General features: G+C 44.1%; 1 protein-coding gene across 2 annotated transcripts in view; it reads right to left on the bottom strand.

Annotated features, from left to right (window-relative positions):
* Positions 1 to 23,729, bottom strand: part of LOC119444073 (uncharacterized) — a 31,809-nt gene that overhangs the window by 6,000 nt on the left and 2,080 nt on the right. The window contains exons 2-5 of one of the 2 annotated variants that reach the window (XM_037708575.2): positions 4,029 to 4,120; positions 2,324 to 2,427; positions 1,640 to 1,702; positions 1,105 to 1,167 (exon numbers count right to left, since the gene is read on the bottom strand). In XM_037708575.2, the coding sequence (XP_037564503.1) occupies positions 1,105 to 1,167; positions 1,640 to 1,702; positions 2,324 to 2,427; positions 4,029 to 4,104 (306 nt within the window). In that variant the 5' untranslated portion in view covers positions 4,105 to 4,120. The remainder of the gene's footprint in view (positions 1 to 1,104; positions 1,168 to 1,639; positions 1,703 to 2,323; positions 2,428 to 4,028; positions 4,121 to 23,729) is intronic. The other variant, XM_049665047.1, reaches the window with a different exon arrangement.

The following is a 23,729-nucleotide window of genomic DNA, read 5'->3' as shown; positions in this document are numbered from 1 at the left end:
GGCGATGGCCGAAATCCGCTTGGAGTGTCCACACAATTGCTATCGCAATAAAAGTGGTTCAGGGCCCCTTTAAACCTTTTGCTGAAAGTGAGCTTGAATATGTCGTTTGCATGTTTGCAAATATACCGGCTGTTTCAGCGAACACTTTAAAAATTTTTTTCATGTTGCCTGTGGCAGATAGCACAGTTCTAGTTCATGAGCTGGTCTACTCGAAGGGGGGGGGGGGGGCACTACTTGCACAAGACATTGAAATGCATAATCGACTAATTAGCAAATCGTCACTAATTAAGTTTTAGCTAATGACATGATGGCCCATATTGTAATTTACAAATTATAGCCAAGCAGTTTGCAAGGCCAATCGACTTGGAACGAATTCTCAGGATGACACCAGTTTCGAGATATTAATTCCAGAACTTTGCGGAGAAATGGATTGGCGTTCCAGTTATTTTCTGAACAAAAAGGTCGTTTAATGCATTGAAGCACAAAAGTAACTTGAACGCCAATTCATTTCTCCGCAAAGTTCGGGAATTAATATATAGAATCTGGTGTCATCCTGAGAATTCGTTCCAAGTAGATCCGCCTTGCGAACTCCACGGCCACAATTTGTAAATTGCAATATGGACCATAAGGTAATTTGTTAAAAACATACTTAGTCATTTGAGGTTAATTAGTCGATTATGCATTTCAATTTTTTATGCAAGTAGTGTCAGCGCCTCTTCCAGTAGACCAGCTCATGAAATAGAATTGTGCTATCTGCCACAAGCAACCTTTAAGAAAAATTTTGAAGTGTTCACTGAAACTGGGCCTGGCAGTCTCACTGCCAGTGCCAATGTTTTCAGTGAGACTGCCAGGCTCAATAGCGCTGATAAGAATGTCTACTACACTTTAACCTATGTGTGTGTGATAAAGCTACAGCAATACAAGATATTTATAGCAGAAGCACATTAGCTTAGGTAATGAGTAATTCTTATAAACATCTCCGACACCACGTCACTAATTGTCCTTTCGATATTTCTGACCGCGCCAAGCAGTCAGGTCCTATGATTTTTTCCCACGGAGAGCAACATCACATTATGTGTAGCGCAAACAGCCTGCGTTACTTACGTAGAACTTCATGAAATGTGGCTGGACACACTTGATGAGCTCCTTCCTGTATTCGTCTGGCTTCTGCATGCAGAGTGTCGCCAGATTTAGAAAAAAAAGAAAAGAAAAGCAAGAACGAAGAAACAGCAGCGGCCAGAGGAAGTGTAACTCGCATAATTCAGAGAACCTGGTTCATGAGCTAAGTTTCACATTCAAGTAGCATTGACAGATCCAATTTCTTTAAGTTATCTTTACCTGTCAGAAACAATATTTAAATACAGCTAACATAACTTGAAAGTTTGAGTGTCTGAGCTCAAGCCGTGTACTAAGAAGATATTTGGCAGTTATAGGACAACAAATGCTCAATCGACCGGGTTCACCATGTTTGTGGACCCGTAGATAAAAAATGATTCATTGTTTGTTGTTCTGCACATTTGCTAAGTTCGCTTCAATGTGGAGAAGCACGTGGGCAAGTAAACATTCATTAAATGTTGTAGCTGAGGGCCAGTTCTATACGCGTCGCTTGCACAAACTGTTGGAGGAAGTGCGTTCGTACCGATGTCAGAGATTCGTGCTTGTCATGACAGTCAGCGTAGTCGTTGCACAGCATCTTCATTCCCTGTTGGAGACAAATACATGGTGGTTGGCGGTCGTCTTTATTTTCATGGTTCACCTTTGGCCTCGAGAGATTGAAAGCACGGAGATTGATAGCCTTTAAGATATTCTTAGGATATCGTAATTATTCGAATATAATGATGTTTAGGTACAGTATTGTGGCTTCCGGCAAGAACGGTTACCAAGAAGGGCAGCAACAACGTAGCATCGTTACTTATCTTTTACTCTAACAAAGGGTTTTTTCATACCAAGCTCTAGGGTAAGTCACATGCATGTCCTTCCAGAAGTGCATCCTGCAAATGTTACAAGGTTCACCTGATGGTTGTGATTAAGATCTTCGCCATTTCAAGATTTAACGGTAGTATCTGCTGCATTGGAGTGTAAGTGTGCGCAATATCGAAGCAAATAAAAAAACGCTTTAAGAAAACATTCTGAGTCAAGAAATTATAACTTGTTCGCATGATTACGTTCTAATTTCGCAACGGAGGTCACACACTGACCATGCCGGCTGTGAAATGTATACTGTCAACGTTTTTACGGTAACACCAGAGCGCTTAGGTGGCCGTGATTACGTAGCTGACACGTTTTTTTCTCGCCGTGCTTCAGAGTGGTAAAGTAAACACACGTCAGCGATTGTGCTGAGAGGTGCGGGGTACTTGTCGAGGAGGTGGACGCATTCTTTCATCAGCTGCGTGGCTACTTCTCCAGCTTCTTTCATCGTTGCATCATCTGCAAGGATAGTACGACCTCAGTCACACACGCATTCAGGTATGTGCAATGACATATTAACTGTGAACAGGCATTTCGGAGCGTGGCATTGTGTGTGTGTGTGTGTGTGTATGTGTGCGTGCGTGCGTGCGTGCGTGCGTGCGTATGTATGTATGTATGTATGTATGTATGTATGTATGTATGTATGTATGTATGTATGTATGTATGTATGTATGTATGTATGTATGTATGTATGTATGTATGTATGTATGTATGTATGTATGTATGTATGTATGTATGTATGTAAGTATGTATGTATGTATGTATGTATGTATGCATGCATGCATGCATGCATGCATGTATGTATGTATGTATGTATGTATGTATGTATGTATGTATGTATGTAAGAACTTGCGTTTTGCAATACACCGTGGAGCTTTGAGGCTTATAAACAGAATCCTACAAACAAATAATGAGAAATAACAAGGTTTCACTGCATATAAACTAATTATTTTAATTTCTCATAATACACGCAGGCTTCCTATGTAAGAAATGTTATCATAGAAACGATGGACATAACGCAATAATCTTACTGGCATTCATGAATGCAGGGGTCTAACTAGTTATTGCATCTCGCTCTTGAAATTGAAGAGAAGAAAGTTAGTACTATCAGGCTCACACAGTATTTCTTGTGAGCACTTCAGAAAAGCACAGCCTAATGAAGAGACTGCAGTAAGACTGAATTGGGTCTGACACAACGACTTAGAAGAGGCACACGAAATTACGTCTATAGAAACACACTTTCCTTGCTTATTTAACATACCTTACAGGCCTGTTCAATACATTTAGTAAGATGGTTTACAGTGAATTAGAAGAACGAGAAACAAATGCAATATGCAACAGAAAAGAAACAATTTATACAGTAGTTAGAAAATGAAATACGGGCCGTCAAAATGTGTACCATAAATGAGAGCAATTAGCATCATTAGACATCATCAAACGGTTAGAAATATAGGGCTCACGGGAGCAACTATATAATCAGTAGAAATACGTGTAAGGTGGAATGCACGCACACAGAATTAAGGAAAGAAATGCTGTCGCAGGCTGTCGTGGAACATCGAATCATTGAAGGTGGACACATGGTCAGGATCACCCTCACAGTTTTATCAGAGGCGGGGAATGAACGTAGTGTAAACTTGCATAAAGCGAAGAAACTAATGCACAACAATTATTGAAACAATTCGCGCTAGATGCTTAGCATCCTTCCGACCCGACTCATTGAAATATGGCAATAAATAATAGGGAGATGTAACTACCCTTTCTTTAGCTGCGTGTTAAGAAGACTGACAACAATGAGTATAGGAATGTACAACAGTGCTTCTTACCCCTTTCGCTCGAGGCTACTTGATAGCCTCAAAGGCGCAGCAGCATAAATTGCCGTGAATTTCCTAAAAAACTCAAGCCCCCTAGCGTACATAATGCAGATGTTACAGAACCTGGTCAACATGCGGAGTAGTTGATAGAATCCCCTTTGTATTAACCTCTTGTTGGTTCAGTTTATGTCCCCGGATCATCATGGACTACATACAGATGATTTAGATGGCTAAAAGCTTTATGCTTACCGACTTCAATTTTGCTGCAGTCTTCGGCGAAAGCAACTGCGAAGAAGATGCATAAGACCGTGGGCACCAGCAACATGGCGACTGGCGTGGACCTAAACGCCAACGATTACTTTAGATCAGAAGAGCCACTGATAACGGCCAAGCGAAGACTGAAGCGAAACAACAGATACGACGTTGCTTATATCGTAACGAAGGCCGTATTCATGGTGAAACTCGGCCTTGACACGCAGGTAGGATGATGTCCATAAAAAAATATAAAATAATTCCCCGAATCGCGTGCCGTTCACGCTGCGTGCAAGGGTATGCTACCTGGAACACTCGTGTCCATGGAAACTCACTTTTAAATTTCGCACTTTTTTTTTCATGCTAATGACAGTCCAAAAGCGATCGGTCTGTGCCGAATATATTTCGTGTTTGAGCAGCTCGTTCAGCTCGCTTGCGGACGAGGCAGACGAGCGCGAACGTCAGCGTTTCAAAGCTGCTGTGAAAGCGGAAATGACGGGAAAAATACTGGCATCCATCGCTCCAGTGTGTATTCAGGCAGTTTCTCCGCGAGCCGGCGTTGAAGCGGAGAGAGAGGCCAGAGGACGCCTGCTTTGACATTGATCGGCTGCGAAATGTTCCAGCAAAATTTCAAAATCTTGAGCGTGACAGCGACAGAGATGGAGATTGAGGCGGAAATGTTTGCTAGAAACTGCAGAGAGATTCCTGGATTCTTGATGCTTGATTTCAACAAACTAAGATTTAAAGAAATTGAAGCTTCACGTGCCAGAAATCACGCAGAATTTTTATTTCAGCGAGCGAGTTTAGTATAGTCGTGAATGTTCAATAACTGTAAGTCTTGATACAACGTTTAAACTTAACGATCAAAAGAATAAACTAGTGCTGTTTCGCGGATTGTCTTATTTCGTAAGAGGGCAATGCCAAAAACGCCGCTTTGTTGACCGACATTTCATCGATTAAATGCTGGTTTTGTATAACCTGTTTCAACCAATGACATTTCACAAATTTGCTAGGCAGGTTTCATCGAAATCATAGTATGTGACTGGAATTCCGCCAAAAACTCGGGCTCAGTTTCAGCGTTCCACGTTCAATCACTAATGCTAAAATGTGAACTTGTGAAACAAGCGCACAAGCCTCAAGTTTGGGTTCGCCTAACATTTATTGGCATTCAATGTTCATTTTGTGCCCAGCCAAGCACTGAAAGCTTTCGACACGTCCTTGGATTGATCGATTACGTGGACGGTACTGAATGCGACCGAAGTCGAGACCTTTGCTATGCAATGGCCGAGAAATATAATTAGAAAGTCGAAAAAATCCTAATCTATTTGTTCAATACAGGAACGTGCAGCGAATATACAATGACTACAAAGATGGTACCATGAAAAATAACTGTTTACTTATTTAAAATGTAGAAATGATCAATGAATGGGGAAAGTAAAGTAGACAAACAAAACAACTTGCCGCAGTTGGGAACCGTATACCGACCCCCTCCGCTTTCCGCGTGGGATGCCCTATATACCTATTAAACCACCGCGGCGGCCATTATCCTGCCTAACTTCTTGGGCGTCTGTGTGTATATCAGATCTTGATCTGGAATTGTTAACCAGAGCCACTACTCACAAAATAAAAAATAAAATAAAAAAGAAGTTGCTGCAAGAGCGCACCCAATACACATCATATTTCACCTGAGGCGTTATATATTTTTTTTTGAGGGGGGGGGGTAGAGGGGGAGTGTACGTTTATACACCTTTCCTTTGTGATTTCCGCATTTCACTCAAACAAACAGTTAATTTTCCCCAAAGCTTTTCTTAACTTCATTGTCTATTAGCGTGGTCGTATGCACTGAGGGACAACAAAGCCTTGAAAAAGCCGACTTACCATAAGCCGCTTTCGCGCAAGGTAAATAGGTTCAAGTAAACTAAGCTGATTGAATAAATGACGTAATGGTTGCTTGCATCAATGCAGTTCTGCGCGGCGGAGATTCTAGGAAGGCTGCTACCGTACAGAGCGTATTTTCAGGAGAACGGAGTTTAATTACGCTAACGGTTTTTGCAAAATTGAGATGTCACTGGGATCGTTTCGTGAATGTTGGGGCTATTCAATAGCGAAAGAGAGTTGTCTAGTCAGACTGTTAAAGGGACGCGAATTAAAATTAAATTATGGGGTTTCGCGTGCCAAAACCACATTCTGATTATGAGGCACGCCTTAGTGGGGGACTCCGGAAATTTGGACCACCTGGGGTTCTTTCACGTGCACCTAAATCTAAGTACACCGTTGTAGGGACGCGAATAGTGTTGTACATATTTGAATGAACAATACACATACAATGCCCAATGTACAGTCCAATACTAGTGATAGATGTATGAATAGAAGAGCGACTTGACGCATGAGTTTAGGTTCGACAACCGACACGTAGGCTTGCCCCTATCGCTGTGTGAGGGAGAGAATAAACATCTTTATTGTGTAAATGGAGCTTTGGAGAGGCGTCCTCATTCCAGAATGCCTTATTGCTGTGATCAGAGTGTGCTTGTCTTCTGGGAACAAGGTCTCCCGATAATAAGTTAGATTCATAACGCATATTTCAGAGATATTGTCTCTCTCACCATCACTACAATGTGACAATATATGCAGGGCGCCTTCTATTAGATTATACAGATTTTTATAAAGATGCTATGAACTTAGCGAGTGTGGCATTCTTGCATAGAAATTACTAGGCGAGGAGGCATCCTTTGTCAGGAATACGGTCTGATTCGAAATATTCATTATCAGGTTTCAACGCTCAATCCTGGCAATATCAAAGCCGAGCGCGCCCGCATCTGAGAAAATTCAGCCCCGCTACCATATCACACGCGAGGGAAACACCTCGTGACAAAAAGCGTGACAAAGTTTGACACTGAATCTTCGCGACCCAATCGCCGCAGATACGGACACGGCACGTTTTGCCCGACCAACAACTGCCGCGACGGGCCATGTCAGTATTTGCCCCAACATGCCATCATTCAAATTTCGTCACGCACTTCTCCACGTGGCGTTTCCGTCTGATATTTGACCTGGACAACCTTTTCCGGGCTCCTAATGTCGTCGGTTTCGATAATGGCTGGATTGAGGGTTGAAATTCATTGAGTTGCATTCTGGGGTTTTACGTGACAAAACCACAATTTGATTATGAGGCAGACCGTAGTGAGGGACTCCGGATTAATTTTGACCATGAGGGAATCTTTAACGTGACCCCCATTCACGCGGCACGCATTTTGTTTTTGCATTTCACCCCCATCGAAATGTGGCCGCCGCGGCCGGGATTGGACCCCGAGACGTCGTGCTTAGGTTGAAATTTCGAAGAATATTAAATATTGAGGATGCATTATTATGCGACTGCCCTCAAATTTAACATAACCACAAGTGCCCGGAGATTTAAAAAATACATACAGAATGGGGCGGTGTCATTGCACACGGCAGTTCATCGCGCTACACCTCGCGTAAAGGGAATTAGGAGCGTCGGACTGCTTCACATTATTACTGCACTATCTGCTGCGCGGACCCGCATTTCTAAACTGCACTCTCTTCAGGATGGACCCACATTATGACGTATGATGACGTGTTGCCTTTTATAAATAGTTTTTGGGGTTTTACGCGCCATAACTACAGTCTGATTTTGAGGCATATGCAATACTGGGTAAAAGCGTCCGTGGCATAGCTACGGCTCGTGTGCGACAGGCCCTCTGTTTGAATCCAGCCTAGAGACACTTTTATTTATTTATTCATTAAAAATATATACAGAACATAACGGCGACCAGTGGACCCAGGAGCCCATACCCACATACAAAGTAGCCCATATCGACCCACATTTTTCGGCTGCACTAGCTTCGGAATCGGCCCATGAAATGACTAGAAACATACCCGATACGCAAAAGTGGTGGTAACTCTCCGAGCAAGACACTGCTTCCAAAAGATCATGACGCTGTTCGCAAACCGCACTATCGTAAGCTTTTCCCGACAGTGCTCCTTTGCGCAGTTTCTCAGTGAAAAACATTGCGGCAGAACCCATCTCACAATATCGTCGAAGGTAATGCGGTTAGCAATCCATCAATATAACGACCCACCGTATTGCCGAAGTGGCTTTTATTAAAAATATGTAATGATCATTTTGAGACTCGTTGCTTCCACTGCATGCGACATACACTGTTTTCGGTATCAGCCCACTTTTCTATGACACTCGCTTGCCAAGATCACCTACGAGCAGGGCACATGGGCGTGCTTACCGGAAGCGGGGGGGGGGGAGGGGCACTTTCCTCCTCACTGACAGAAGGGGTATGCCATTCGCCCCTCCCCCTCCCCTTTTGGAAAGCGGGTGCTTCCGGCTGCACGCTGGCATATCCAACAAAATAGCTGAGGCCAAATTGCCTTCCGAATGCATTACCCGCGTTAGCACGGCTTTTATTTATTACGTATCGCCTGTTCGGATAGCGAGAGTTGTCTTTCCTGCTTCGCCGCGAACAGCTGTAGCAGACGACGGACGGGGCAGCGTGTATGGCGTGCGGCATACACGCTGGAATGGTGGAGAATGCTGGCACTGGGCAGTTCCCGCTAGAACAGATTTTCAACGTGTGCTTCTGGCAACATGCACAGTTTTTTGGGATCACCTAATCCTATTTGAAAACACAAAATTAGCTCGCGTTATTTCACCTAATGGCGAGGAGGGCGGGTGGGGGGGGGGGGGCCAATTAGTATGGTCTTCCGCGACCTGCGATAGCCTACCTTGCGGCATACAGTTGTATTATCATATACCGGAACTATTGAATATATATATATATATATATATATATATATAGAGGCTTGTAGAATTTTATTGTGCAAGCATCACTTATCTGAGATACGTTGGTGAAAAGGCATTCGGGAATGTCCACAGTTGGGCAAGTTGGTGACCAGCCATTCTGGCAGTGGTTGTCTCTGGGGTCATTCTCGAAAAGACTCGTTTTCTCCCCATTTTTGTTTGTTTGTTTCTCCGATGCCTTCGGTGAACCAAAGAAGGCGCCTGGTTCATATTCGGGGAAAATTACGGGGACGGTATGAGTAATACGTAGGCAACGTTCCGAATAGGTGGGTCAAATTCGCCTTATTACAATAGACTGCGGATCCAAGTGTTCCAGAGCGTTATCAGTGTATTTTACGACCGGCGTAGAACTAACACTGCAGCACTGGCATAATTACAATTACAATCGTCGTCAACTTTTGCGAACACAATGGGAACGTTACGCAAAGTTTGTGTGCCATGTTAGACGTGTGTTGATCAAAATATTTTTAAAATCTTAAGCAAGCGTTCAAAAGTGTAAATCTGCCGTTATCAGCTACATTACCGACATTTTCAAGAGAACTCTACATTTCACAAACTTTATAGTTAGAACGAATGGCCGCATGCAGCTTAAGTCCAATGGGTCGCGAAGTTTTAACGTTTCTTGCTTATTTATGAGCGTTACGGATAATCATGAACCATCGTTTTTTGGGGGAGTTGCATACGTGATACGTATATTGGGTTCGCCTGGTGTCCTCAGTTGACTAAATGATGTAGCTTCTTTATGTTTGGTGACATTAAGCCCGAGGTAATAGGTGATACGTAGGCAAATTTCAAAGTGACGGGCGATTAGAGCTGTGGTAATAAATTACGTATGCAAGCGCTCTGGAGAGTCATGCAGTATGTCTAACGAACGCAGCAGAATTTCTCGCGTTGCCCTGGCCGAACTTCAAGTGTCACCGAGATCAAATTTAGCGAAACTGGGTGCAACGCTATGAAAATCTCTGTGCGAAGGCAAATGAGTTGGATCAAACGCAGCTTTTGTAAAAAAAATGTCTTAATCAACCTTAAGAACGTGTGATACGGCCACTATCAGTTTTTTCCCATTGTCCTGACATAGGTGCCGGTTACAAATTGTTTATATTTCGTGGAAATGGGATGGGTGGGCATGGTAAAAGCGATGTCTGTCAAAATGTTTATGTTCCTGGTCCAGTTAGAAGCGTCGCAAATCCTTACTTGGCCCGCGCTTTCCCCATACCCTCCTCCACCCCCGCACTATTAGTATCATTTGCTGAATGATTAAAATTGTAGCAAATGCGTAGTTTTATATGCGCTATACTGCTGCCTCTGTGCGGGGTCAGGAACTTCTGTCAGGCACTAATTGCCTTTTGTCACTGAATCATCTTGAACTTCTTCAAGCGCAGTCGCGAGCACTTTTCTTGCCACATTGTAGCGGACAGGCAGCGGTGGCGGACGTTCTGCGGCTCTCTGGACCCAAGACAGCCTTTATCTAAGACCTGGCGGGTAGTACGAAGTCTGCAGACGAGTCCACAACAAAGCCACCCATTCCGTGCCGTGGCTCTACATCAAGGCCGGAGCGAACTGGAGGTGGCCAATGACTACTGTAAACTTCAATACCAGGAATTAGGGACATTTCGTACAGTTTTCTTTTTTCTCCACCACGTGGCGTATCGACCTTAAAGAATTCGAAATTCCCGCTATGACGTATGCTATGACGCACAACTAAAGAAAACGCAATAAAAAGAAACACACCCTGAAGCTGTGGCTTCACCTCGGTGCTTGGAAACGAGCGCGCTTGTGTATCAGCGTTATCTCGAAGACGGCCAGCTACTTGCTCTACTGACAATGAATCGACGGTTTTGCTAGACACTTCGCCAGAAAGCTCGTCCGCATTCTGGAGAGATGTCTGATCGAGATAACGGCTCCCGCGAAGCTTCCGATGAATATATGTTTTTTTCCTTGAGCAGACTTTTTATTTGTACACCACTGTGGCCACGGTCTTGCGTATACGTCAGGGTTCTGTTTCATGGGTTTCCTATAAAACTGGCGTGATCCATTGTTTAGGAGGAAGCTTTAGCTCGGGCCTATCTTCGATGCCGGATTATCAAATACATGTAAAATGCAGGAATCCCTTTCGGCAATCACTACACTTCAACTTTTTTTTCTAAATTCATCATAAGTCATCAAATTTGGTGCATTAGTTGCTCTGAGAAACTACTTCCGATTTCCCATGTATTTCGATAGGAGCCCCCAAGCTCAATGTTCCCCCTAAGTTCGAGCTTGAATAATATACTTGTTGGCAAGATACGTTTGTAAACGTGTGATCGTGAGCTAATGAGCTAGAGCACTGGCTTACTGAGCTCAACGGCAGAGGATATGTTTACAAAGCGTCTTGGGAAGGAATAGGAGAAAAGAAAGGGAGCAGGCTGGTATGTTATTCAGAAGCGTGTCTGGTTGGCTAAAAATTACTAAATGCGTTGGTCGTCATACCACCTTCCGTTCCATCAGCATAATTTCTATTTCATTCCGCCAGTATTGTGCTATTATTGTCAGTCAATCGAGATTAGAACGCCGGTGTCATGGCATTGTATTCCGTCGCAATTCTTTATCGCCGTCACTTCAGAATCCTCTCATCGTCGTCATGCAGTCGTCCTTATATGCCCTCGTCGTTCTATCGACATCATTCCTACCTCGTAATTCCATCGTCGTCACTGCATGCACCGTCGGCCTGCGGTCCTTGTTCTACCATCGTGAGGTAACATTGGCGAGCGATGGTCATAACAAATCGGGTCAATCAAGGAGACAGTGTATGGCCGCATATAGCCGAATCACTTGAAAATGAGGAGAAACACTACGGATTCTAAACAAAGATGTCTCAGCTAACACGGTGTGTCGCTTCTTGTTCGCTAGATTGTGTAAATGCTAATCGCATTAACTTCGATAATCATCTTAACATGGTTTCTGCAGGAATTCTTTTGTCTTCGCGACACTAACGAACTCTTGTCCACATTGTTGCCAGCCTATTAACACCTCGAATTCCTAGAGGTGATCGTGCTCAGGCATGTGACGGACGACCCGAAGTTTGATGGAGGTAGCGGTATGATTTCGACAGCGGCGCCGCCTATCGACCAGGAGAAACACATTTGGGTGGGTGGGAATAGCGGCGAAAGGCACACTTCATGAGTTGCTAGACATCACAGATTTGAATCAACCTGACAAAGAGTTAGAAATATATATGCATTGCAGTCGCGCTAAAGAAATTGAAAATTATTGGATTGATGCGAGACTCGCTGCAAAAACATTCATTAGACTGTGTCAGGTATCCGAGCTATCCTTAACGGGAATGAATGAGATGAGTTTCGATAGAGCTCGTTAGATTTTTCAAGAGCGGAAGACGTGCCTAGAGGCAGAGTCGACTGCAATATTTTGTTGCTGCACAAAATTATCTAGATTTTCGGCATGATCATTTTAACGGAAAAACAAAAATTTAAGAAGTTTTCAAGAAGTACTTAGAGTACATTGATAAAATTGTAGCAAACAAATTCTGAAAAGTTAATTTGCAACTTTTTTGTGTCTTAAGGCACAGGGCAACTTACTACTGGTTTCCATTAATTTTCTTCGTTATATTTTCAAGCGAGTTGAATATTCTGCCGTAGGTTAATTCACAATTAGCCCAACTAATTAAACTGAGACTTTCAAGTGTATATTGTTCCTGGACAAATGCTTTAAGACTACGCGGATGCTGCAAAATTTATCAACATTGCTGAGGGGAATATGAAAAACAAATAGAAATGCAAAGCACTTTATTGCCTCGTTAATTTTTATTATGAATGCTATTTCCACTCGTTAAGTGGCGCGACCCTCGTGTTCTCAGCCTTGTATATGTTTTTGTAGCACTAGGTGCGTTATCTGCGAATTTACGTGTATAAGCAAGCAGATCATACTTTAATCTGGCGGAGAAAAAAAAAACAAGGGAAGCCTACGTTGTAGATGCACTGTACTGAAACACAATTAGACAGAGTCTAAATTTGCATATATTTCTAAACAAGGGTGCCTAAATTGTCGATTGAAAAATTGACATCATTATAATGAAGTCGAATAAAGCAATAAGAATGGCATGTTCCGCGTGAAAATATGATGAGCTTTAGCCTTGTGGGTCAACAATTTCTGTTTAATGAAAAAAAAAGCTTCTAGTGGCCGTCTATTATCGTATTTCTGAAAACCAGTAACCAGCGTATCTAAATTTACATTCGCGCCAAAATTAGTGGCTCGAGTTCTATCACTGTAGGTACATCCGAATGAATATATGAGATTAAAAAGTGAGATTAAATGGAGGGTGGCGGCGTGTATGGTAGTGTTCACCTATGCCTCCGCTATAGTATGTTGCCGCACACTTTAAAGCACGAGCATGGTGATCAACCGATGTGCTTTTTTACATTGTACTTCACCCCTAAATGTAAGCCGGGGTTCTCCTACTCCCTGTGGTTGTTGCCAGCCTGATCCTTCCCTATTTTCCTAACTGTCCATTGCATGGTTTGTTTTCATACCAAATATTCACATAATAATCTGTGGGTGTTCGGCTAGTAATGAAATGTTTATTTCTCTCGCAGTTAAATTATCAAGTAACCATAAAGAAGGGATGCAGGGCAAAAACTTGCTATGATGCAGCTTGAAGACCGCCCGGCGGCCGTTGATCACATGACAGTATCTCCACAATAATCGAGAACGCGAGCTAGCTTCGTAAAGGCAAAAGGGCTAATGGGTGGAACAGAACCGCGCCGGCCAAAGAATGGTACTTTCGGGCTCGGGCCAGGCCCGGACCTAAAAAACCGGCCCGTGCAGTGCTCTACTTCAGATAGACTGATCAGCAGAATCCCATGCTGTCACGTAGTAGTGACGCTGAAGTAAACAGTCGTAAAACTGTGTATGACGAAACTGATTCTTTATTGGGCGAACATGTGCCCACAAAAGCAAGCTACACTCAAAGCACAACGAAAGCGGTGAACACAGTCGGCGATCGTCGAAATCTGATCAGCGGCGAAACGCGTCGGCTTTTATACATGAGTCATCGAAGGCCCCAGAATAACCCCTGGTACCTAAAGTCTTATATAGGGACTTTACTGGTACCCGCATCTCTTCCAGAAAGATCTAGATAATTCGCGTCTCTCATAAAATCAGATTACATGAGCGTCGGTGACAAAAGAGAACGGATAGAAGCATCGATAACGTTCGAGAAACTTCCCATACATGCAGGCGCGTCCTGTGCCTAGCGATAACGTTTAACATTTTTAGCCGGTGAAAAGCGGTCACCGGTGAAAGATAAACATGTATACGTGTCAATATGATTACGAAAGATTGAGTAAAACAATTTAAGACGTAACCTGCTTCCCTGTTCAAGCAAAAGGATCCAGTCAAGTTATTTTTTCCTCTTACACTTAGAAAGTGGTTGTATATCCCAGGTCGAACAGTGTCGCGACGAATTGGACTTTTTCTAGAGCATTAATATGCAAAAATTTATTGTTGGGCTTTGCGTACCAAAACCACAATCTGATTATGAGGCACGCCATGGTGGGGGACTCCGGATTACTTTAGTCCACCTGGGGTTCTTTAACGTTCACCCAATGCTGCATTGATATGCACATCAGAAACTGCATTCAACACAGGGCATGCCTACACCAACATTGGTAAAATTTGTTTTTTACGCTGCTCTTTTACGTTAATACTTATGTGTTTTAAACTTTGTTGCAAGTGAAGGGCATGCCCGGCATTTCTAACTACGGTATTGAGATGTTATGACCAAGAGCCATTCTCTGACAGCATAAGACCTAAATATTTCACAGGTGAATTATTTTTTTATTTCAACTGGCCACTTAACAAATACTTATATCTGATTTTGTAACATTTTTGTAGTGAAGCTAATGTCTACATAATTATATATGTTTAGGGCCATGCTATTAGTGACAGACTATTTTTATACGCGCTTCGAGTCGGCCGCCAATAAAACAATGACTCATTAGATGCCCTTGCATACAGTACACAATCATCCACAAAAATTGTATCCCGGTTCAATAATATCACACATATTGCTAATAAAAACCTTGCACTCGGCCGCGCAACGCTTGAAACAGCGAAGCTGTGTGATCGTAGCCCAGCACTTTCCGGAAGTGCGCGCGAACTTTTCATCTTATTACTCATGTAGACGATAATTTCTTTTCGCGCGTCTCGGACTTACGGCCGACACTGCGCGTTGCACAGCGCAGATTGCAACACCGACACCGCGTTCGAGGAGACCCGCTCCGTGAATGCGTCTCTCTCTCTCTCTCTCTCTCTCTCTCTCGCTTCACCTCGCAGAGCACGAGCGTACAAACCTCTCACCTCGCAGAGCACGAGCGTACAAACGCGGCCAGCTGTGGAGGAATACGACGACGCTCGAACGCAATCATATGGTTCGCATAAATGCATGTCTGGCAGCGTGGCTGTATAGCTAGTGGTTCCGACGCTCGCTTGGGACCGGAGGTACGCGGCCTCAAACCCACCTCTGCAAGAATGTTTATTAATTTCTTTTTTTTGGTAGTTTCTTGATACGCACCACAAATTACGGCTGGCTTAAACAGCTTCGCTGTTAAAAAAAAAGAAATTCGCCAGAGACATTTCAAACTGCTTACGTGTGGCTATGCGAAAGCGATATATTCCCTTTGGTGCAGTTTTGTACGGAACGGCGTTTCAGGAACTAGTTCCTTTTGGGAGGAACGGAGGAATGCCACCATTCCTTTAAGGCTCGGTGAAACTGTAACGGTAACTCGTTATTTTTACAAAGGGACGGCAGAGGGAACGGCGTTCCTTCTGTAAACGTTCCACGGCACTAAACAGGCGCACCGACGCACGCACGTATGCAGCACGTCATGCAAGGCGCAAAGAACTACCGCTTGTCTGTCACGTGACTATAGTGCATTTTTTTCCCGAGTTCTGCATTATATTTTTTTTTAATGACTAGGCTTCAAGATTGCCACGTGACGCTCCCTTCTGTAGTTTCTTTCCGCCATGGCGGCCTGTCGGACACTAACATCGAGATGTAACTCTTGCCGAGTTCAAACAAGGGTCTTTACTTAAATTAAGAACATCTATTCTGGACGTTTCTTTTTCCGCTCATACTGTAATATTGGATCAGCATTCATTAAACGCCTAAGTATTGTTCCTTTCGGTGCGGTTTCTTGTGCAGACATTCAATTATATCCTCCTGAGGCCCCTTGTACAATACATTGCACATTGTCTTCCACTTTTGTTTTCGAAATTCACTCGGAAGTGATTACGCAAAATATTCACTCTGGGTGTGAAGAACGGTGCATGTGTAACTACTGTAAAGAAGTGGTTTACTCATATTCTTGTCATCCGCTTCTGAGAAATTTGACAATAAATTGGTCTAGACCTCTGTGTCGTCCCACACGGCCGAAAGACTTCGAGGCGTATTTCGAAGTCATCGAGATTTCGTGGAAATACTGGACGAGGCAGCAATATGGCAATGTACTACACGTAGTTCCATCTTCATCTCAGCGTTCAAACAACGAAATGCAGTTTTTACCACAGCTTACATTAGGAGATGATGGAGATAGTCATTTTTTTCACGTACATGGAGGTGGAGCTTTTTGGCATCTTTCCGTGGTATTATAGCGCCCACCGACGCCGCAACACGGGGCCCTTTGGTCGGCGCTCTCAGCCGGTGCCTTAGCGCCGGCTGTCAAAGAAGTGAAAAATTAAGAAGCACAGCGCGTGCTCGAGGCGCAAGCTCGGCACGCGCAGTGTCGTTCTAGAAGCTAGCCACGCTGGTCGTCGCAGCCGCCGCTCGGCTCACCACCTTCGCCATTTTGAGTAGGGACGACGGCACGGCTCGTACGGCCGCTGTCACGTCATCCTACAGTGGTGCTACACTATTGAAATTTAAAAAATTGTTTTTCACGTTCATGACATAACAGTAGGCAATAAAACTACCGTGAAGAGCGATTATGTCCCGTTGTTGTGTCCAGGTCTCAGGAGGCTATTGGTGCATGCGAGTAACTTTCTATTTACAGATCTGAAGCGCAGTATCCTGACTGCGCATTTGAAGACCGAAGTGGAAAGCGCCGTATGTGTTGCACTTGTAATAGACGAGCACCAAAGTGGCAGTTAAACATGTCTGGAGTATGTCCGGTGCTGCTTGAAAAAAATTCTTCTAGGAGCGTTGCTTTGGATTCTTTTTATCTCCAGATAATGTGCCGCCGGCAATGTTCAAATTCTTATAATATACTTAGTTTGATGTGAGATTTAAATTGCACACTTTATTTCGTCGCAAGATTATCCGACACCACATTTTAATTTTAAAAAATCAAAGGTAACGTTAATGTAACGACACGTTACAATGTTAGAAATGTAACTGGAACGCGTTCCATTCGCATTAATGGAACTTGTAACGGAAATTCGTTCCAAGATTGGGAAGGAACGACGAACGAGCTTTCGTTCCTGTTTTAGAGGAACGTGTACAACGCTGCTTGGTGAAATGTTTTTTCCGCACGTTCCGCCTCCGTGCAAGTTCACCCCTGCGTACTAACGGCGCTTCGGCTGAGGCCAAATGAAACGTGCTAAACGTCTGAACGCACTTGCTTGCCCACGAGTTCGTAACTCGAAGGAGCGCTCCGCGGCGTTCAATTGGACATAAATACAAGGGGTCAGGCAAGGAGACATCCGAAAGGCGAAGCACCAATGGCGATAGCAACTTAGTAGAGAGCTATACGGAGTCAGTATAGTAGTTTTATCAGCTGTATAAACTTGGAGATGCAGCAGCACCCGCAACGCGCAGTACTGTTTTCGACGCCGTCGCCGTTTGCCTCGCGTTCGCACCGAACGCGCGCGGCCGTTGGTGACTGTTGCCAGGCCTCTGGGGGCGGCTCGGAGATTTTCTACGAGATCAGAACGGGAAACTCGTCGAGCAGCGTCGGAAGTCTTTACCACCTTCTCGTCTCGCAACGTTTTTATATAAATACACATTTGGTGCCACAGCTAAAGGGTCTAGTTTGCAGAGGAGAAGTGGAGAGGGTGTGGAGCTTGGCCTTCTTTTTAGGCCGCGCGGCAGCACAGGCTGTTGCGTGGAGGGCATCTTGCTCCTTAAATCGCTCGTCAATTTGGCGAGCAAATTCGTCTAGACGGCTAGTGAGGTTGGAGAATTGTTGGGTGAAGGCTTGGATGGCCGTCTGCAACCACGGCCTGAATTTTGGCCTACACGAGTTGTTCGAATTGTGGGATAGGGCCTGGGGTTGCCGCGGCCGATGTTGGTGTGGCCGTGGAGGTAGTGGGAGTTGCAGCCCTCTTCTTGGCCGGCTGACCGCGAGTAGGAGGAGAAGGTAGTAGGGTAGGGAGTTTATGAGCGGCCGAGCTCATTGTCGCCGGGGTAGGGGTGAGGACCTGCAGGAAGGCATGCAGCTGCGACTGAAGGCGTTGGTTGGTGTTGTGGAGGGAGGCGAGCTGTGCGCGGACAGCAACATTTTTCTAGAGGGGGTTGGCGGAGTCCTGGCAAACTACGTCTGCCCAGCTCACCTCAGTGGGTGGCGGCCGGGTTCCTGTGCAGGTGGTTTTTGGGGGACGGAAGTGGGGGTTGCCTGAGTCCGGTCCAGGAGTGGGATCAGGCCATAGGCTTGGTACGGTTGGAGGGCTGTTTCAGGAGATGGCTACGGTTTCAGGCTCTTTCAGATGTAGCACCTATATAGTACAGACGAGTAGTAGAGGTGCTTGGGCACCCAGTATTGTTCGAAAAGTCTTGTTCGAGGTAGTGGTGTCGGCGTTTGTGGTTCGGAGTGTTGATGAGGACGACGTGTTGGAGGGTGTTGATGATTACGGCGTCTGGCTTGGCCTCTGGGTGTCCGAGGCGGGCTGCTTGAAGAATCCAATCGCGAAGCGCAACGCCGTTCACGGTCCGAAGGTTGAGGTCGCCACGGGGACGGAGGATGATTTTATGATCGTTGATGGGTAGCTTGGGGTGGCGTAGGGCAGAGTTGGGGCGGCCGGGGCCGGCTCCTCGCCAGAGCTTGAGGCGTAGATGGCTGCATACATTTCTCGGCAGCGACGGAATTCGGAGTAGCGGTGGAGCGGGAGTTGCGAGTCGAGCTAGGATGAGTTGGCTAGGATGAGTTTATCCGGTCGTAGGGGACAAAGTCTGGTCTCCTCCGCGCCCCGCAGGCTGGTTTCGATTCCCGCCCACATCAAAATTTACCTATTTTCTTTTCAAAGGGATTAGTTTACTTTGTTTACATGAACCTGGCTGCTAAATTTGTCATCAATTCGACCATTTTTACGCGTTTTTAGTCTTTGCCGTCGGCCATTTTTGGTAGCGTCATTCGGTCACGCCGCCGACTACAACTACGGGTTTTCGCGTAATGGGGCATATAATGCTTTCGCATTAAAAAAGTGGAAAGGAATCGGCCCCAACATGGAGCCTTGCGACACACCAGACGTGTAGCAGCAACATCATGAGCAACTCCCATTCAAAACAAAACTCTTCGACTTATACCTGTGTCACACAGGTACATTTGGAAGGCCTTCCAGTCGACGGCCTTCGAAACGCCACAACTCTATCGACTCGAAGGAGTTGTGTCGCGCTGCTACACGGCACTTTGAAAGCCGTTGAGTGGTTCAGGCTTTTCTCGCAAAATTGTGTGGCACTGCGGATCTTTTATTTTCGTTTTCATGTAACTAAAAGTTAAAGAACATTAAAACCAATTAAAAACGCTTTATTTATTTTATGTTGCGAAATGGCGGTGATATGACGGAATCCGGCAACACATGGAGTAGAGGGAGAGTGTACTAGACAACATGGAAGAAGGAATGAACACAAGCACGTCGCGTGTTGTCGAGAGTATGTGCAGTTCGCAAATATGAAGTGGCGAAAATAGTTTATTGAATAATTAATAAACATCATGTATAGTATTTTTAGAGAATTTGGTTGGATTGTTCTTTCTAACCGTGAGTACGAGCACACTGTGAAGGAGACGGCATGTTCGCGCTGTTTCCGCTTCCGTTGCTCAAAGGCCATCCAGATTTCAATAGAGTTGTAGGGTGCTCCGTTGACTCGATAGACTATTGACTCGGCGGCCTTCGAAACCGCACGTGCAGCAGCTCGAACTTGACCTTTGAGTCAACTGACTATTGGTTGGAAGGCCTTCCAACGCCGTGTGACAGGGTATTACTTACTTAACAACATGGAGTTACAGCCTGTATATTCATAAAAGTATTCACGTGTTCATAGTACCGCTAATCTACCTGGTCAACCTGTTACCGCTAATCTTACCTGGCATATCGACATTAGTAACACTGCGGATCGAACGTTGGGTTATGGCTCCTGTACACTTATAATGCCACCATCCCTCTCATGCTACTATAGAAAACACTAATAGGAACAAAATTTGAGTATACATCCAATGTGTGAAATTCCATTGTATTTATTACCTAATTAGAACTCAAATTACTCCACTCGTTTTATATGTTCAACTTATGATCGAATAGCTACTCTAACCCCAATAAAGCTAAAGTTGAATTTGTAACCCGTAAACTGATACAGTCGAACCCGGATATATCGAATCTGAAGGGGATCACAAGAAGTTCGTTATATAGGTAATTCGGTATATAAAATAATAGGCCCTCAGGTAAGCGGCGGCTTACCGGTTAGTGCATCTGAGAGCCGCTAACTTACTGCACGCAACATGGGGGAAAAAAAGCAAGCACACTTTATTTACCCGCAAAAAAAAAATGCTGGTTCACTTTCAACTTCATTGAAAAGTCCAAGCTGATTCTTTCTTTACACTTGTAGCGGCCATCGCTTGCGGAAAATAAACTCGTGAATAGGCACTCAACCACACTACGACGCCTCCAAAATCGGATAGAAGGAATGTTGACGTCCGAGGTAGCATGAGGGCTAGCTGAACAGCCTGACGGGGCTCAACTGACTGCACTATCTCTTCTCCACCTCCAGGTGCCAGAATACCTCAAAGTGTACAAAGGAGTGCACTATGAGGTCTTCTGCGTGGCGCCGCGTTCGATATATCGAATGTGCTGGTGAACGAACGTTCTTTATACGCGTGCACCAGCCCGATACATTTGCATGGAATTTTCAAGGGGATTTTACAGCTGTTCGACATACAGAATAATTCGTTATAAGTTGGCTTGATATATCCGCGTACGACTGTATCTCCGTCACCATATATATGGCATCGTATTTATCAGCTGTAGAAAATACGTATCAGATTTAGTCACATTAACTTCCTTCAGCTCTTTCTGGCCTCACACAGCCCTTGAATGGTATCGCCTCCCCAAAGAAATCATAAAGAGTACAAATAAACGCAAGTTTCATGCAACATCAACTACCGTACGTTGTAATCTGAATTTGTAATTACTTACTATGTTCTTTTAAATTCTTTGTAAGGTCAGGTAATATGGTATAATTGTAAAGCTGCCTTCGTCGTGCGCACTGAACTTTTTCCACGTACCACCAGCTAAAATTACATGATTAGAAACTTACTTTTAATCATTGCATTATTTGTTTAGCCTGCTCAACCCACTTCCTTCCGTAATGCCTTCGAGTGCTGACGGCGCAAATAAATAAATTATTAAACTGTAAAAAATATTTCTTGGATGAGAGGTGGTCACCTCCGGCAATGTTTCATCATCATCATCAGACTATATTTACGTCCATGGCAGGACGAAGGCCTCGCCCAGCGATCTCCAATGACCCCTATCCGGTGATGTATAAAATATGCGCATTATTTAAAGCTACATAGTTTAACACTACGTAGCTAAACTCAGTTATTCTTCTGAAATAACTAGTCAGTTGTTCCTCTTAGCCGCTTATTTTGTCTGTGCATGAAAGTCTCTCGTTTTATTTGCTCAAATGACAACCTAATTAACAAGCTTTTGAAACTTATATTGCTTTGGTAAATAAGTTGCTATGTGTTTTTAGACTCACGCGCTAAAATAAAAAAAACGTACATTGCTTTATAAATGCAGTGAATGAAATTGCTGCGAAAAGACAAAGCCGTGTAATACATTTGAGCTTTTCATTACATGCCTATAGCCAGGAAGATTATGCAAACAAATGATGGTGTATATTACATTCTCAAATTCCTACGGCTTCCCCTATGTGGAGAAGCCAGTTTAACTTTTAAATGATTCACAATTCGAATTTCTGATGTTTCGACCATATATTTGATAGATAGAAATGTGCATGACCAATAGGAACATATGTTAGAGGCAAAAAATTTTAGCAAATTTTGCAAAATAATCGTGTTTACCAACTGAACAGCATATTTCTACCCTGGAACAGATAGGAAATTGAAATGAATCACATGCATAAAGTTTGCAGTGCGAGTATTATGAAGTACAGTTTCAGTTTTTTTCTTTCAATTTATGATATATGATAGTGATGTGATGACTTCAATTTGCTGTTTTATGTTAGGCTACTGACACTGCACAAAACTATATTTTTTGTCATAACGGAATACAGGCCAGAGTGCGGCTCATAAACACATCGGGATAATGAGGTGTAATTTGTGGATACATTTCTCGCTATGGTAATATAGGAGCCCCTTTCTCGCAAATATGTCTTGGTTGAGAGCGCATGTGCTGAAAGTAGACTGATTGTCCGCGCTTTCCGTGCAGCTACCGAAGCGACTGTGACAGCCTTTCGCTGTTTAAAGGTTTAAGCCTTTCGATGCCAAGCGCCTGAAAATACAAAAACAACGCGCTTGTCCAGAACCAGAAAGGTCGCAAGCATCATGCGAAGGGAGGGATTACCTTGTACGGGTTAGTTGCATCCTTGAGCAAAAAAGAAAAAACCGGGGAGTGACAAGTCATTTTTACGACGGGCTGTCGCTCTTATCGTTATCACAAATGACGACTTGCGGCAACGTACTGCGCTTTGTCGGGAAGCTGTTATGGTTCATTCTTTATAAAGGGTATTTATTTTTTTTCCGCAACGTAACTTACGTCATCGGGGCAGATTTTAAAACCAAAGGTCTGGGTCAGGCGCGGTGGTACCTAGGTGACATGAACGCCCGAGAAAAAATGGACTTGTACAGTCATTTTCTTTGGAAGCGCTGATAACGTTGTAATTTTAAACACAATAGCACTTCGTACATGGCTTTTTTCCTAACAGCTTAACAGAAGGCTAATCAGTCCTCATATAATAAACTTCTAACTTTTTACCAGAGACACTCTCAGATGACTTCAATATATTTACAATAAAGGGCTCCGTAATTCCCACCATGGCATTACGTAGGTACGTTGGCGCACTTCATGTATAATCCCAGTCAGCCTACTCACATATAGCGCATTACTAATCACATCTACCATGGCCTCGGCTACATCCCAAGAAGCAATTTCTACCTTTTGATTATTAAGACTCGGTAGGCTTAAGACAGGCCAAAATTCGAATAGGAATGCGTAGTATGGAATTAGTATGAAAACTACAGTGATCTAGAACGTATGCATTACACTCGAGTCTGTCAGAATTAGACAGTAACAGTAATTTACTCTGACTATTCATCTATCATCAGGTTATAAAACTAAACGCATGCTGTGCCGATCTTTCCCCCCACCTCACCCCAAATTCAGCTGGGCGCAGGCTACCACCCTGCGTCTGCTACAAAAAAATACGTACCCTTCACTCGCCCGCCTCCACCTTATATTCCTGAAGTCTACAGTACAACCAACTGCCGGTGTGTGGCACTCACCGGCTATGCTTCCGCATGTGCTGTGGGAGTGCCCCAGCATGTACACATACATTAACACAACCACGAACCCTCGTCGAGGTTGCGTGAGGCTTTGCGGAGCTCCGCCCTCGACGACCAAACTGGGCGACCCAGAACGCCCGT

This window comes from Dermacentor silvarum, chromosome 3, assembly GCF_013339745.2.
Source record: "Dermacentor silvarum isolate Dsil-2018 chromosome 3, BIME_Dsil_1.4, whole genome shotgun sequence".
NCBI lineage: Eukaryota > Metazoa > Arthropoda > Arachnida > Ixodida > Ixodidae > Dermacentor > Dermacentor silvarum.
Note: the sequence above shows the minus strand (reverse complement) of the source record. Positions and strands in the feature narration are given on the sequence as shown.